We start from the raw sequence: 15,116 nt of genomic DNA on the forward strand, positions 1-15,116 counted from the left end.
TGCTGCCACATCTGGCTCATTTTAGAAGTTATTTTCTTAGTAATTGTCTGGATTAAAAATTTTAAACATTTAAATAAAATTAACATAATTAAGATTGAAAATAAATTAAAACTTCTGGACTAAACTTAACATCCTAAGATGTGTATGTGCGTGTGGTGTGTGGGTGTGTATGTATGTGTGTGTGGCCTGTGGGTGTATATGTGTGTCTGTCATGTATGTGTGTGTGGTGTGTGTGTGGTGCTTGTGTGAATGTATGTGTATGTGTGGTGTGTATGTATATGTGGGTGTGGTGTGTGGATATATGTATGTATGTGTGGCCTGTGGATGTATATGTGTGTGTTGTGTATGTTTATGTGTGTGTGTGAATGTATATGTGTGTGGTGTGTGGATGTATGTATGTGTGTGTATATGTGTGTGTGTGTGTGGTGTATGTGTGTGTGGTGTGTATGTATCAGGGTCTCTCTGAGTATCCTGGTTAGCCTGTAATTCACTGTGTAGACAGAGCTGGACTTGAATTCTTGAGCTCATAGACACCCACTTGCTTCTGCATCCCAGAGCTAGGGTTCAAGCAGTGTACCACCATTCCCTGCAAAGTGTGATCTCTGTTCCTATTAATAAAACAACATACAGAAACTTTTCTCAATTAGATCTCCGTCTCATCTTTCTTTCGTGTCATGACTGTCACACAGAAGCCAAAGAGATAACTCATGCTTTTGCAGGCACCAGATACAGGAAAGTTTCTAAAACAGTGAAAAACTTAAAATATCCATAACTTTCACACAAATAACAACTACATGTTAAATCATAAATCATCCATTACTGTTTTGTACCATTATATTTTTCTGCTCAACACATTCTTTTCTTATGTGACTTTTTCTTTTTTTTAAGATAAGGTTTCTCTGTGTAGCCCTGGCTGTCCTGGAACTCACTGTATAGATTAGACTGGCCATGAATCCAGAGATCTGGCTGCCTCTGTCTCCCAGCTGCTGGGATAAAAAGTGTGCACCACCACTGCTTGGCTTATTGGCTGGTATTTTCAACATACGCAAAACCAGGTCAAATAGTTGAAGGCCTTGAATGTGTAAATCTCCAGTTTCAACAGCTGAGGCCTATCTTATGCCAGGCATGGACCACACAGCCTACCAGGTTCCTTTGAGAAAGCCGTCTACTGTGTTCTTTGATCCACAAGTATTTGATAGCACTACAAGATAATCCAGCACTGAAGCAGAGACAGACAGATCTCTGTGAGTCCTAAGCCAGCCTGGTCAATATAGGGAGACCCTTCCCCAGCTCACAAACAAAAAGATCAGATTAGACTACAGGCTTAAAACAACAAAATACTGTACTGTCTTAACCACTCTATTCTTGTCTTTGTCTCATTTTTCAGACAGGATACCTCTAGGCAGCCCTGGGTAGATCAGATTGGCTAAAACTGACAGAGACCTACTTGCCTCTGCCTCCCAGGTGCTGGGAATAAATCGCTTTTAAAGTACAGGGCAGTGGCTTGAGAATGTCGTATAACCACCTGACCTCCATCCAGCCTGAATCTTGACTTACAAGGCAAACTTTGTACCTATTAAGCACTCCCCACCCCCAACACTTCTGGGCTTTCTATACAGCTGTGTTTTCCTTTTGTCTTGCAGTGCTGGAGACTGAACCCAGAGTTGTGCATATTGTCTAGGCAAGCACTCTACCACTGAGGTACACCCCAGTCCTGTTCCTCCCGTTCGAATCAAATAGGATAATATAGTTACAGCGGAGAATAGACGTAAGGGGCTAAGGAGGTACTGCAGGTCTTAGACTGCTTGTCTAACATATACAATGCCCCGAATTCAGTCCCTAGCACTGGAGACTGGCATGGTGGTGCTCATCTGTTATCCCAGAACTCAAGGCAGAAAGGTCCTTGGCTACACAGTAACTTTGAAGCCAGCCTGGGCTACCTGAAATCTTGTTAAGGAAAGAAAGGAGAAGGGCTGTGTCCTGGCTGGTTTTGTGTCAACTTGACCCAGTTGGAGTTATCAGAGAAAGGAGCCTCAGTTGAAGAAATGCCTCTATGAGATCCAGCTGTGGGAGGAGAGTCCATTGTGTGTGGTGCCATTTCTGGGCTGGTAGACTGGGTTCTATAAGAAAGCAAGCTGAGCAAGCCATTAATTAGCATACCTCTGTGGCCTCTGCATCAGCTCCTGCTTCCTGACTTCCTTTGGTGATAAACGTTAATGTGGAAGTGTGAGCTGAATTAAACTCTTTCCTCTTCAACTTGCTTCTTGGTCATGATGTTTTTGTGCAGGAAAAGAAACCCTGACTAAGACAGGAAGGAAAAGGAAAGGAGAAAAAGGACAGACAGAAGGAGTAGAGGGGAGAGGAAAAGGACAATGAACATTAGATTTGGACCTTGGAGTCTCTGTGAGCATTGCAGCAAATGGTTCCCTTGGAGGTAAGATGGGAGGGAGGATGGGGGCAAAGCAGCTATTTGGAACTGTGAATGCTCCACACCCCTCGTCTTCCAGCATCATAGAAATTAGGGAGATCCTTCTGAATTCAAGTGTGGTGACTTTTAAAGGATTGTCCTGTGTCTCCAAATCAGGTTGAGTCTCTGAGCAGGGTTGAAAGGTGCTAACATCTGCGGATACATGGGAAACCCACAGCTACTGGGGCCTCAGTGGGCTGAGAACCCAGCAAGGCGAAGACACTGTTAGTCATTCTGTCCGAAAAAAGGCAAGCCTTATTTCTGCATCATAGGCTGTCTCACATCTGGAAAAGAGGCTACCCATGAATGGCCCTTTTCTGATTTTTAGGAGCCAAGGGGACATTCATGGTGACACAGAAAACTGTGCAGTGTGGCACAGCACTCAAGGAACTGTCTTTTGGGACAAGAAGTTCTGCGTCAGCAGCTACCTTCCTGTGGGGTGTCCTCCAACACTCTCCCTGCCCAGCCTAGGGCTCAGAGACCTGGATGGTGGGCTTTCCTGTCTGTCACAAACACCTATGGACTTGGTACACAGCCTTACCTCCATCCTGGATCTGTTGTTTTCCACCCTGTGTTATTTTGACCTTTGCCCCAGTTTTTCTGTGGCAGGACAGGAAGGCACTAGAACTTCAAAGAGTAGTGGATTCTTTAAATCACCCACTTTTAACACAGGATGGCCAGGATCTGGGGGACCCGCTCCCTTCTCTCCAGGAGACCATACAGATCTGAAGGGACATGTTGCCCTGTGGCCCTTGGATGTAGCACACCTTGCATAAATCCACACGTGAGGATAAGGCAGAGGCTGTGGTTGGATCATTGACCTGTGGAAGCCAAGAAAGGGCGCTGGGAGGCAGCTCTGTCTCCAGCCTCAGGAAGCCAGAGGAGGGAGGGGCCCCAGGCAAGGGTGCTAACCAGGGACAAGGGCAGAGTTCAAAGGGGTCATTGGAACTTGAGTCCTGCAGAATTCAAACTTAGTAATACTGGTCTCACTTGCTTAACTCCTGCATACCACCCTTGCCTCTGCAGGCCCTTCAGTGCCTGCCTACCTTGCCACACTACTCCTGCTTCTCTGAGCCAATACCTGAACCACAGAAACCCCTAGGAAATCAAGGACCTCCCCCTGCTCCGGTGATCCTGATGAGGTATGGAGGCCAGGGGAAGGAAAACAAAACCAGATGGCCAAATTCAAGGACAGAAGTGTTCCATTCAGAAAGATCATCTAGAAGAACCTGGGCAGCAAGGGTGGAAAGCCTCTTCTTCCACCCAACTCCTGTGAGATTGAGACTTTGTGCTCTTCTAAGTCACATGGGGACACAACTGGTGTCCTGCCTCCCCCACGGGCTACTCCCTCCAGTTTGCTCTAAGACAAAGAGAAGGCAGAAACTCAGGCCTTGCCCTGGTGTAGCCTCCAAATCCTCATGGCTCTCTCCTAGTTCAAAGGATCTTTCCAGTTCTACCTGAAGCTCCAGCCCTTCGTGTGAGAGCTTTAGATCCACACGGCCCAGAAAGAACCCTACAGATGCCACAGGGCAAAGGCCCAGCTGATTAGAAGAAACTGCCAGGAGTTTGAGTGGAAAACAGCTGTCTACCTGAACAGGCACATCATGGGGCTTTGACTACAGGAGCTGGGAACTGGGAGCTAGGAGTTGGGAGGGCTGGTAAACAATGCTCTCAAGATGAAAGGTCCTGAGAGGGTCAGCATCTTAAAAACCAGCTCTTAGGGCTGGAGAGAAGGCTCACTGGTTAAAAGAACTCACTTATTCCAGAGGACCTGGGTTCAGTTCCCAGCACCCGCATAGCAGCTCATAGCAGTCTGTAACTCCAGTTCTGGAAGATCAAACATTCAGTTCTGACCTCAAGCAAAACACCCATGCACATAAAATAAAACAGTAAAGCAGAGGCCAAGCCCGGGGGCTCCGCATGCTGCAGCTGCCCCCGGGCGCCCCCGCCGCCGCCCTCGCCGCGGAGCTGCTTGGAGCGGAGCCCGCGAGCTGACCGGAGCCAGCCGCCCGGAGCCAGCCGGCGGGCGTCCGGGAGGCGGCGGCGCAGGGAGGGGCCCAAGCGCGCACGTGGCCCGGGCGGCCGCCATGGCGGACAGCGGCCCCGCGGGGGGCGCGGCGTTGGCTGCCCCGGCCCCCGGGCCGGGCCGGGCAGTGGCAGCACTGGGCCCCGGGTCTACTTCCAGAGTCCCCCTGGGGCCGCAGGCGAAGGCCCGGGGGGCGCGGATGACGATGGCCCGGTGAGACGGCAAGGGAAGGTCACCGGAAGCGCCTCAACCTGGAGGAGTGGATTTTAGAACAGCTCACACGACTCTACGACTGCCAGGAGGAGGAGATCCCAGAGCTTGAGATAGATGTGGATGAACTCTTGGACATGGAAAGTGATGATACCCGGGCGGCTAGAGTCAAGGAGCTGTTAGTTGACTGTTACAAACCCACCGAGGCCTTCATCTCTGGCCTGCTGGACAAGATCCGGGGCATGCAGAAGCTGAGCACACCCCAGAAGAAGTAAGGGTCCTGACTCAGATGACCGTGGCTCCCACAGGACAATCACTGCCCCCCAACCTCGTAGCAACAGCAATACTGGGGGACCCTGCAGCCAGGCCTGGTGCCATGAGCAGGGATCCCTGTGCCCCTGTGTAGGGGACATTTCCCTTGCCCTCAGTTTTCCATTTTTGGGGTTTTTTATTGTTATTAAACTGATGGGACTTTTTGTGTTTTTATATTGACTCTGCGGCGCAGGCCCTTTAAAAATAAAGCTAGGATACAGCCTTTGGAGCAGCTAAAAAAAAAAAAAAAAAAAAAAAAACAGTAAAGCAAGGGCTGGAGAGATGGCTCAGTAGTTAAGAGCACTGACTGCTCTTCCTAGAGGTCCTGAGTTCAATTCGCAACAACCACATGATGGCTTCCAACCATCTGCAATGGGATCTGATGCCCTCTTCTGGTGTGTCTGAAGACAGCTACAGTGTACTCATTTAAAAAAAAAAAAAAAGTAAAGCAAACAAAAAAACAGCTTCACTGAGCTCCTTTTGCACCAAACTCTGACCTGAAGATCTTCGCAGGAGGGTCTTGTGTGTAACCAGGGGGCCACCCCCCCCATCCCTTGTTGACTTTCTGACTGTGCCAGTCCCTCACATCCTTGAGACATGCTGGGTGCAGTGAGACCCTGCTGCTTGTCCAGCCGACCAGACGGATTATCCTGCTTCGGCCCCACCTGGGCCCTTGGAGTTGGCCTTCATCTCCCAAAGTAGTTCCAGAAAAGCAATAACGCAGGGGTCCTGGGGTCACCCAAGCAACTAGGAGAGTGGAGGAATGTCTGCCCAGAAGCTTCAACAACGATTTTGGGGAAGAGGGACTTCCTAGAGTGAGGGGGGCCAGGCAGAGAGAGCTGTGCTCATGGGATTGACAACCCATTGGTTGAAGATGTTTTTATTGTGCAAATCCCACAGATGTCCCAGGATGAAGGCTGCAGCCCCAACCTGTCCCTGGGTCTGGGACTGCTCTTTGGTCCTCACGCTGGTCTTTTCTCAAAAGCCAGGTCTCTTATGGAGTGTGAAATACCCATATTAATCTGTGCGTAAGGGAAGCCACCTTGGGCCACAGGATCCAGGCACTGTAGCCCCCTCCAGGTGGAGACAAGTGTGAAGTCACTCCCACACGTCCCAGTTCAAAGGCCACACTGGTCCACACAGTCCTGTCCACTGCTAAATACCCGGTAGATGCTGGTGGGAGGGAACATGGCAACGGCGCCCAGCAGGGAGCCCACCTGAATAGCCACACCAGCTGCGAGCAATGCTGGCCGGCCTCCACTGTGTAACATGGAACTGATGGCCACCTTGATGTAGGAGAACACGCCTGCACACAGTACCCATGAAAGCACCTGAAAGTGGGGAGTAGAGGGGGGCAGCCGGCTGAGCATGAAATCCCCCTGCTGCGAGACAAGCCCTGTTCCTACTTCATGTCCCCCTTATACTTACCACGAGGACCATGCCTGCAGAGGTGCCCACCAAAGGAGGACAGGGACTTCGGACTGCCAGAGTCATCAGGTAGGTGCCAAACAACATGCCCAGCAGAAACAGACCATACAGCCCTGCCAGAGACCTGCCAAGGATGGGCTGAGATTCAGGACTGGCTGTGCCAGGCCCTGGCCCACCTCAAGCTCCTCCCCCACAGGGGCGTGGGATCCATGTGCACCTGCACAGCACTGCCATGGCCAGAAAGCAGGCAAGGGGGTTGGCAGAGCTACCCAATACGACAGCCAAGTGGTAGGCCTGGCGCCCATAGGGCAGGGAGGAAAAGCTCTGAATTGCAGGCAGCACACCGTTGGACAGAGCATTGGTGACAGCCAGCAGCCCCAGTAGACAGGCACTTCGGGAAGAAAACAGCTGATGGGCCTTAGGGTCTGGGCTGGAAATAATGCCTGCCACCTGGGCTGGTGGCTCCTGCAACGGTGAGGCCTCTTCCTCTTCCTCCTCTGTTCCCGGTGTTTCTACCCGAAGCCCTGTACCCATTGTGGGCTCAGATGTTGGGGAGGGCAGTAGTAACAGGAGGCCTTGGAAGGCAGCAGCTGAAGTGCCCAGAAGGGCAGTCAACACCCAGAAGAAGGTGCTGGCAGAAAAGCGTTCAGGGAAATTGATGGAAGACATCTTGATTGGAGGCCCAGTGGTGCCGTTAGCAGGCACATGCAGGCACTCAAGGCGGCCCACCCCCTGCACCAGGGCTAGCACACAGGGCAGCAGGGCACTCAGGCCCTGACCCAGGAAGAAAGACCGTAAAAAGGGAGGCGGTAGGTGGCTCAGGAAGGGCAGGAAAGTGACATTGGAAGCACAGCAGGCCAATGCCAGGACAAATGCCAGTGTTAGGAAGGCCACAGAGTGGGGCTGTCCTGCCACTGAGGCCATACAGTTCCACAGAGGGGCCAGCAGGCCTGTGCCCACTATACTTAGCCCCTGAACCACTAGGATGGGGACCCGCTCGCTCTTGCCGGGAGCCAGGCGCCTCCACAGGGTCACCAGCAGCAGACCCAAGTTCCCTAGTGCCACAAGCACAGAGAGGTACGAAGGGAGGCTCCAACCTGCAGTGGAAGGAGGAGACAGTGAAAAGGCATCAAGTTAAGGAACAAAGAGCAGCAGCAACAGCCCACCTCGGCCCATTTCTCTTCACTCACCCTCCGGGAGTGTTTTCACCACAACAGGTAGCTCTACCCAGATCCCATTGACCGCAGCCCAGGAGCCCATGCCGAAAAGGGCCACCAGCAGATGGGTCAGCACCAGTCGGCCCAGTGGAGGTGCTGCCATTGGGTCAAAGGTCAAAGCGGGCCCTCCAGGACAAAGCAAAAGTAACAATCCACTCTTTCCCCCACGTAGGTCCAAAGCTTTTCTAGTTATTCTAGAGAAAAGAGTCAAGCTTCTTTCACCTGGAGGGAGACAAAAAAATGCGAGTGGACAGAGTCGGGGTCTGAAGTGGACCGATTGCAAAACCAAGGCATCTGGAGGGTGACGGCAGATAGATCAGGAGCTGCACGTACCAAGAAGCCTGCACCAGGATTTCTCAGAACAGGACTGGCAAGCGGGGAAGCAAGAAGCTGGCCTTAAAGCGTGGCTCCGGGGAGGAGGACCAGCGAAAGAGCAGTCCTTGATGCTGGCGGAAGACCAAGTCTCAGCACGACTAAACCAAACTGGTTGACAGCGAACTCCAGGCAGCCGGGTGGGTCGGCGAGGGGCGTGGCTGGCTGACTTTATTCAGGGCTCCTCCACTGAGTGTTGTGCATCAGGGGCGTGGGGCCGGAGCAGCCCGCCCAGAAACAAGAGCGCGCCGCTTAGCCCGGAAGGCAGCCAAACCCCAGCCCCAAGGTGCTGTATAAAGATGCCCGCTAATGCGCTAGACTCGCGGCGGAAGTCCCACCCCCGGAAGCTAAGTATTGTGCGTGGCGTGAGGTAAGGGGCCACGCCCCTTCCTTTCAGCCCACCCACCTTCCGCTTTAGTAAAGCTCCCGGGGCTATGGCTCCTGTGGCCCCCGGGCGAGTTAGGCGTCGAGTTCGAGGTTCCAAGAGGCACGATGCGCGGGGCCGCTCGGCCGAGGACTGGTGGTGGGACCGGTTGGCACCTCGCGGCTCTGGGTACCACCTGCTGCAAGGGGACAGCATGCTGCTCGTGTTGCCGGACCTGGAGCCTACCCGCGCTCGTGCGTACAGGCGCGCCCCTCGCCGCGCCCCGAGGTCACTGGCTCGTGACCCCACCGCTGTCGCCAAGCCCAGGGCCAAACCCCGACCGGAGCCGTCACTCGATCAGGGCCTGGACTCTGGTTGGGGAGACCGTATTCCCTTAGAAGTCCTGGTGCATATTTTCGGGTTGTTGGTTGCGGCTCATGGGCCCATGCCGTTTCTTGGCAGGTACACTAACAGCGCCTGCCGGGGTATAGACTGACCCATTGAGCGGGTGGTGCAGAGCAGAGGGCAGAGCATCTCAGCGGGCATACACAAGTGCTCCAGCACCTATCTTCACATGGAGCTCAGAGACTAGCTTTGAGCGCGGGCGACAGCAGGCTTTGAGACCGCAGCGCTGCGGCTGCTCTAAGTCGATTTTTTGTGGGCATTACCCACAAAAGGCCACGCACTCTCAGCGAACTGTTTCTTGTCCTAGGGCTGCACGCGTTTGCCGTCACTGGCATGAAGCCACCTCCCATCCTTCACTCTGGCATACTGTGACCCTGTCACCCTCGATGGTTGGCCGGGCTGCCAAGGGCAACCTTAAGGGAGAGACGAAGCTCCTTGCTTGCCTGGAGTGGCTCATACCCAATCGGTGAGGGTTCCCTGTCATCTTATTCCTTGCTCTGCCTGTGTCTCCCTGCATCATCCCTGTTGAGTAGGGAGGATTCTGACGAGAAGGGCATCGTAAGGACTAGCACAACCACAGTTGGGCCTTGCTATCGCCCAGGTTCTCACAGCTCCAGAGGTTGACCCTCATCCACTGGAAGTCCAAAGTACACTCTGTTTTGGAGGTGAGAGCTTTAACATTTGAGTTGTCTGCTATCGGGAGAGTGCCCTGGTGAAGTCCCACAGAGATGTCTGCCTTCCTGCCCAGTTTCATCTTGCTGGCATCTTAGGAAGTTGCTGGAGAAGACAGCATCCAAGTAGGCCAGGCCTGGACAGAATGGAGTCATAGCTGGGACCATAGGATGGTTACCAGTGTCCCTGTAGGACAGACCTTCACCTGCCCTCCACAACCCCAGATGCTCTCTCTTGTCTTGCTACAGCTGGTTAGCAAGTTCTGTCCTCGGCTTACCTTCCTCAAGCTTTCAGACTGCCACAGTGTGACCACTGAAACTCTGGTCATGTTAGCGAAAGCCTGCTGCCATCTCCACAGCCTGGACCTACACCATTCCATGGTGAGTCCTTTGCCCTGGAGGGGGACACTGAAATAGCCTGGGCCCTTTTGACATGAGCCTCACGCGCCCTCGTGCTGGATTCCCCAGGTGGAGTCCACGGCTGTGGTGAGCTTCTTGGAGGAGGCAGGGTCCCGAATGCGGAAACTGTGGCTGACCTACAGTTCCCAGACGACGGCCATCTTGGGTGCACTGCTGGTAGGTTGGTGATGGGCAGGAGAAGGGCTCTATGGGAACTGCCAGGCCTTTGACCTAGTAGTGTGTCTCCCCACCATTACAGGGCAACTGCTGCCCCCAGCTCCAAGTCCTCCAGGTCAGCACTGGCATGAACTGCAACAGCACACCCCTGCAGCTGCCTGTGGAAGCTCTGCAGAGAGGCTGCCCCCGGCTGCAGGTATTCATACCCTACTCCCTCTCACCTGCCACTCCTCTATGCATCTGCAGCCTGTGCCTCCTCCCTCTTCCCTCCTCTCTCCTCCCAGGTGCTACGGCTGCTGAATCTGATTTGGCTTCCCAAGCCTTGTGGCCGAGGAGTACCCCAGGGTCCAGGCTTCCCCAGTCTTGAGGAGCTCTGCTTGGCTGGCTCCACCTGCAACTTTGTAAGCAATGAGGTTCTGGGCCGTTTGCTCCATTGTTCCCCCAAACTGCGCCTGCTGGATCTCCGAGGCTGTGCTAGGATCACTCCTACTGGTCTGTGTCATTTGCCATGTCAAGGTCAGCTGGCTTTGCCTGGTAGCTGGGGCGTGGGGTCACTGCCTGCCCTACTAGTCACACCCGGTTCTCCCACCTCAGAGCTGGAGCAACTCTACCTGGGCCTGTATGGCATATCTGATGGCTTGACTCTAGCTAAGAATGGCAGCTCCCTGTTGACCCAGAAGTGGTATCACACCCTGAGGGAGCTGGACTTCAGTGGCCAAGGCTTCAGTGAGAAAGACCTGGAACAGGCCCTGGCTGTTTTCTCAAGCACCTCTGGGGGCTTACACCCAGCCTTGTCCTCCCTCAACCTAAGGGGTACCCGAGTTACACCAAGCACAGTCAGGTCAGTGCCCCATTCTCTAGTTCTGTGAATTTTGTGCTGCTTGCTGCTATGTCTGACTTGGGGATCAGAGATGTGCTCCCTGACTTCACATTTCCAGGGGCCAAGAGGAGGGTAGACACTAGTCGGATTCCTACTTGGGAACACCAAGAGTACTAGGCTTGGGCTTGGGTGGCTCTAGGTGGTAAGCCTGGTGTATAATGAGGACAGACAGGGCTCTCTGGCCAACAGCTCATTTTCCCACACCCTGCCTGTTCTACAGCTCTCTGATTAGCAGTTGCCCGGGGCTGCTGTATCTCAATCTGGAGTCCTGTCGTTGCCTCCCCCGAGGTCTGAAGCGTGCCTACAGGGGCCTGGAGGAAGTCCAGTGGTGTCTTGAGCAGCTACTTCTGGGCCCACCCTCTTCCAGAGAGTCCACTTAACTGAAGTTTTGCCCTACCCTTTTTCACTTTGACATGTTGGAGCTTTTGTTACAATAAAGTGTTTTTAGGCACTCTGTCCAGTCCTTTGTTGTTTTATTTGAGATTCTTCTTGCACTAATCTAGGCTGGTTTGGGACCCACTGTGTAGCCCAGGCTGACTCACAGCAGTCGGCCCATCTCGGCTTCCCATGTGGTCGGCTTATAAGCAGGAACCAACACTTCAGACTGTGTGTGGAACTTAGGGTAAGTTGTTGGACAGCAGGCCTGGATCTGTGTGTGTGTGTGTGTGTGTGTGTGTGTGTGTGTGTGTCTGTCTGTCTTAGTCCAAGGGTTTGCTCTGTCTTTGACCACTTTTAGTTTAACCCTTGGACTGTGTGAATTCCACCCTTGGGACACAGTTGTCTGAGGATAGGGTAGGCAGTGAGGTGTAAAATAGTGGGGGGGGGGTGTAAAAAGACCTTTATCAGCTACCAGAATCCGTGAGGTGAGTGTTAGCAGTTTTGGCTCAGGTTGTCTAGTCATGAGGGAGCTGGGCTACCTTCTGGGTATCGGAGACTGACCAGGGAGTGCATCCTCACTAGAAAGGTGTGGTCAATAGAAAAGCCCCTTCTAGAACCCTTTACCCTGAGCTTCTAGAACCCAGGCAACCCAGCCTGGACTGCTACCTGCTTTCCTGCCCTGCTGTTTTCTGGCAGCTCTTCTTCCTTCAGCTGCAACCCTGGAATTGTCTCGGGTGGGAGCCCTGTTTAAAGCCAGTGGGGTGGTGGCAGTGAGCGAGCTGGATGCTGACCATATCTACCTAACTAGGTCCCCAAGGAGCAGCAGGCCAGTGGCTCCCCTACATCCATCTTTGCTAAGTGCTTCCACCTCTGGGCCGTAGGACTCTTCTCTACCGAGCGCAGCTTAGCCAAACAACTCAAGAAAAACAGCTTTTACCCCTTCAAGCAGCAGCAGCCGGATGGTGGGCAGGGGACTGGGCATGGTTAGGTTCCCGGAAGTGGGGAGGGTGGCTGGGTTAGGAGGGTAGGCAGGTGTACTTGTGGGAGTAGCATGGAGAACCTCCATTGGGTGGGTCCATTCCCCCAAATCCCTGGTACTGTCCTGTGGCTCCGGGAAGCTCCCAGCTGTCCACATGTGCCGGGTCATGCCGCCTTCAGTCTTTGTGCTCGAGTACTACTTGGACACGCTCTGGAAGGGGATGCTGCTCTTTATCGTCTGCCTGGCCTTAATTTCCTGTAATGTCCTGAGACAGGTCAGCGCTCCTGCACCCTGTCCCACAGCCTCTTCGCATAGGGCCATACAGGAGCCTCTTGCCAGAACTCACGCCCGTTAATCCCTGGCACCCACAGGTGGAGAGTCAGAAGACCTGGTGCTTTCCTGCCTATGGCATGGCTATAGGCCTATGGCTCATGATCTCCTCAATACCCCAGCGTCGCCTAGTGCTGAACCACACACGCGGCATGTACCACTTCTCCATCCAGGGCCGAACTGTATGTCAGGGACCAATGCATCTGGTCTACGTGCGCCTGGCACTCAGCTCTGATGGTGATGCCTGGGATAAAAGAGGGTCAGAGCTGGGAGGGGCCTACAGTTCACCTGGACACTCCCACATTGGAGGCCCCACCCCTACCATCCTGGCTCAGTTGCTCATCTATTGGCAGCCTATGGAGGTCGCTTCTACCAGCTGGTCCTTTGTGGCCACAAGCTAGAGCCACTTGTGCTGGTGCAGCTGTCAGATCGCTATGAGGTGGGTCCTGCCCCAAACCCCCGCCCCCACCCCTTCATATCCCCCACATCCCCGACAAAAAGATACTACTGATTGCAGTTCTTGGATGGAGCTCCTGAGACCTCCACTATGTTAAAGGTGGCAGGAGCGCCTGGAATTCTGGGCAGGGGTGGGGAAGGGGAAGGGATGCCTAAAGAGCATGCTGGTGGGGATTCTCTGATCTGGAGAACGGAGAACTGGCTGCCACTCGCTTATTCATAGCAAATGGAATTCTTGGGCCGGCACATTGCCCGGAAACTCAACATCAACTACTTCGACTACCTGGCCTCCTCCTATCGTCATGTAGTTCGCCACTGGCCACTGGGGGCCATCTTTAGCCCTGGCATTGTGCATCGAAAAACACAGGTCTACACTAAATCAGGTGTCAACGACCTGGATGTGTAACTCTGGGGCCTGAACCCTGGACTCCTTTTGCCTATTCTGTGTCCCTTATCCCCATCCTGGAGGGACTGACACCCAGCCCCACCCCACTGCCCTTCCTCTGATTAAAGCTGCTTTAGCCTCCAACCTGGAGGTTTCTTGTTTGTTGGTTTGTTTTCGAGGAGACTTCCTTTCAGGGTCTTCCCCTAGTACAGACCTTCTCCAGCTGCTGAAGCAAACCTGAGTTTGGGTTGGAAGAAGATGGGAGAATATCAGGGGAGGGCACCCAATTCACCACCAGACTCAGGACTTGCTGCCCCTCTGAGGCAGCAGTGTTGAGCTAGTGCTAACCAATGAAGGCCAGGAGTTAGACTATGACTGGTATGTGTGATATAGGCACCTGCCCCTAGTCCAGCCAATAGTGACATGGAACACAGACAGGTGATGTGCCTTGGGCCTTTTGATATATTTGAGACAGTGTACTCAAGTTACTTTCAAACACTTGGCTTCCAAGATCCTTAGGCAGATTTCACTACAGCCTCTCCACTACACTCTCGCCACCATATGAGCACCCAAGGGAGGCCTCCTGGTACCTGAAGCTGCCATGGGAGTAGAGGACCACTGTCTACCTGGTTCTGTGGTCAGCATGTGTTCCTGGTACCAAGACTAGCTATATAATTTGCAGAGCCACAAGATGAAAATATAGAGCACTTGTTAAAATGTTAAGGAGCTGGATTTGGTAGAATACATCTGTCATCCCAGCTTTGGGGAGGTGGAAGCAGGAAGGTTAGAAGTTCAAGGTTGGGCTGGAGAGATGGCTCAATGGCTAAGAGTACTGACTGCTCTCCCAGAGTTCAATTCCCAGCAACCACACGGTGGTTCACAACCATCTGTAATGGGATCTGATGGCCTCTTCTGGTGTGTCTGAAGACAGCTGCAGTGTGCTCATTTACATACAATAAATCTTTTTTTTTTAAAGTTCAAGGTCATCATCTGATTTATAGTCAATTCTGGGCCAGTCTTGGGCTACAGAAGACCATGTCTCAACAATAACAGCAAAAGTTATTAAGGGGCTAGGCATAATGGAATACCTTTAATCCCAACACCCAGAGGATGGAGACCAGTGGATCAATATTAATGAGATTCTGTTTGTTGTTGGTGGGAAGTTAATAAGGGATCTGGAGTATAGGATGTACCCTGTCTGGTATGTGCAAGGCATGGGCTCCATCAATCTAAAGATACAAAAATAGTGGGGGAGGAGGTAGAGGACAAGAAAGGACGATGGACAGGAAGCATCCTTAGAAAGATCCAAATTGTCAAACTATGGCCAGGGAAAATGGCTGGAAAGCTCAATGAGAGGCCCTGTGAACAAGGAAATAACATGTGGGAAGTACTAAAGTCACAAGAACTGCAAAGAGGAGACAGCTGAGGAAGCTGGAGGATTTCCTGGTTAGGGACAGGCTAGGAAGCAAAGCCACTTCTTGTGAGACCCAGGGCTTCTTGCCTGAGTGTTGGTTCACTTGGGTTCACTAGAGGGATGGAACAGAGAGTCAACAATGGCTACCTGCACGTCTGAGAAGCTTCCATCATGGTAGGGTACGCAGTGTACAAAGCCAGGTGATTTAGTAATCCCGATCTGGCTCTGAAGGGCTGAGTGTACCTG

The 15,116-nt window shown here is 52.9% G+C and overlaps 3 protein-coding genes and 1 pseudogene across 4 annotated transcripts; 3 read left to right on the top strand and 1 right to left on the bottom strand.

Moving 5' to 3' along the window:
- The first annotated feature begins 4,554 nt into the window (after nt 1-4,554).
- Nucleotides 4,555-5,179, top strand: LOC308437806 (protein phosphatase 1 regulatory subunit 14B-like; annotated as a pseudogene). Its single transcript has one exon. The product of its transcript is annotated as a protein phosphatase 1 regulatory subunit 14B-like (transcript).
- A 746-nt stretch (nt 5,180-5,925) lies between these two features.
- On the bottom strand, nt 5,926-8,275 carry SLC52A2 (solute carrier family 52 member 2). The gene is made up of 5 exons (XM_080939205.1): nt 7,994-8,275; nt 7,634-7,882; nt 6,661-7,540; nt 6,444-6,567; nt 5,926-6,346 (listed from the first exon to the last, which is right to left on the bottom strand). The coding sequence occupies exons 2-5, from the start codon at nt 7,761-7,763 to the stop codon at nt 6,134-6,136; spliced, it is 1,347 nt and encodes a 448-aa protein (XP_080795331.1). The 5' UTR covers nt 7,764-7,882; nt 7,994-8,275; the 3' UTR covers nt 5,926-6,133.
- Nucleotides 8,276-8,465: 190 nt separating this feature from the next.
- Nucleotides 8,466-11,333, top strand: FBXL6 (F-box and leucine rich repeat protein 6). Its single transcript, XM_080939919.1, has 8 exons — nt 8,466-8,858; nt 9,109-9,267; nt 9,403-9,466; nt 9,722-9,853; nt 9,941-10,048; nt 10,131-10,244; nt 10,333-10,889; nt 11,149-11,333. Exons 1-8 carry the CDS (start codon nt 8,467-8,469, stop codon nt 11,306-11,308), a joined length of 1,686 nt encoding a protein of 561 aa, XP_080796045.1. The 5' UTR covers nt 8,466; the 3' UTR covers nt 11,309-11,333.
- A 494-nt stretch (nt 11,334-11,827) lies between these two features.
- On the top strand, nt 11,828-13,477 carry TMEM249 (transmembrane protein 249; the record flags this gene model as incomplete). Its single annotated transcript, XM_080939746.1, has 7 exons — nt 11,828-11,852; nt 12,003-12,040; nt 12,115-12,268; nt 12,465-12,559; nt 12,657-12,852; nt 12,969-13,054; nt 13,295-13,477. The coding sequence occupies 7 exons, from the start codon at nt 11,828-11,830 to the stop codon at nt 13,475-13,477; spliced, it is 777 nt and encodes a 258-aa protein (XP_080795872.1).
- Nucleotides 13,478-15,116: the final 1,639 nt, after the last annotated feature.

This window comes from Micromys minutus (assembly GCF_963924665.1).
Source record: "Micromys minutus genome assembly, chromosome: 27".
Taxonomy (NCBI): domain Eukaryota; kingdom Metazoa; phylum Chordata; class Mammalia; order Rodentia; family Muridae; genus Micromys; species Micromys minutus.

Bases quoted from the DNA above. Each gene is read 5' to 3' on its own strand.
- SLC52A2 (XM_080939205.1), bottom strand. From the start codon at position 7,763: ATGGCAGCACCTCCACTGGGCCGACTGGTGCTGACCCATCTGCTGGTG. The intron at 7,541-7,633 runs GTGAGTGAAGAG...CTTCCACTGCAG, and splicing joins GGTGAAAACACTCCCGGAGG to GTTGGAGCCTCCCTTCGTAC. The intron at 6,347-6,443 runs GTAAGTATAAGG...CCCCACTTTCAG, and splicing joins CTGCAGGCATGGTCCTCGTG to GTGCTTTCATGGGTACTGTG.
- FBXL6 (XM_080939919.1), top strand. From the start codon at position 8,467: ATGGCTCCTGTGGCCCCCGGGCGAGTTAGGCGTCGAGTTCGAGGTTCC. The intron at 9,268-9,402 runs GTGAGGGTTCCC...GCTATCGCCCAG, and splicing joins GAGTGGCTCATACCCAATCG to GTTCTCACAGCTCCAGAGGT. The intron at 9,467-9,721 runs GTGAGAGCTTTA...GTCTTGCTACAG, and splicing joins AAGTACACTCTGTTTTGGAG to CTGGTTAGCAAGTTCTGTCC.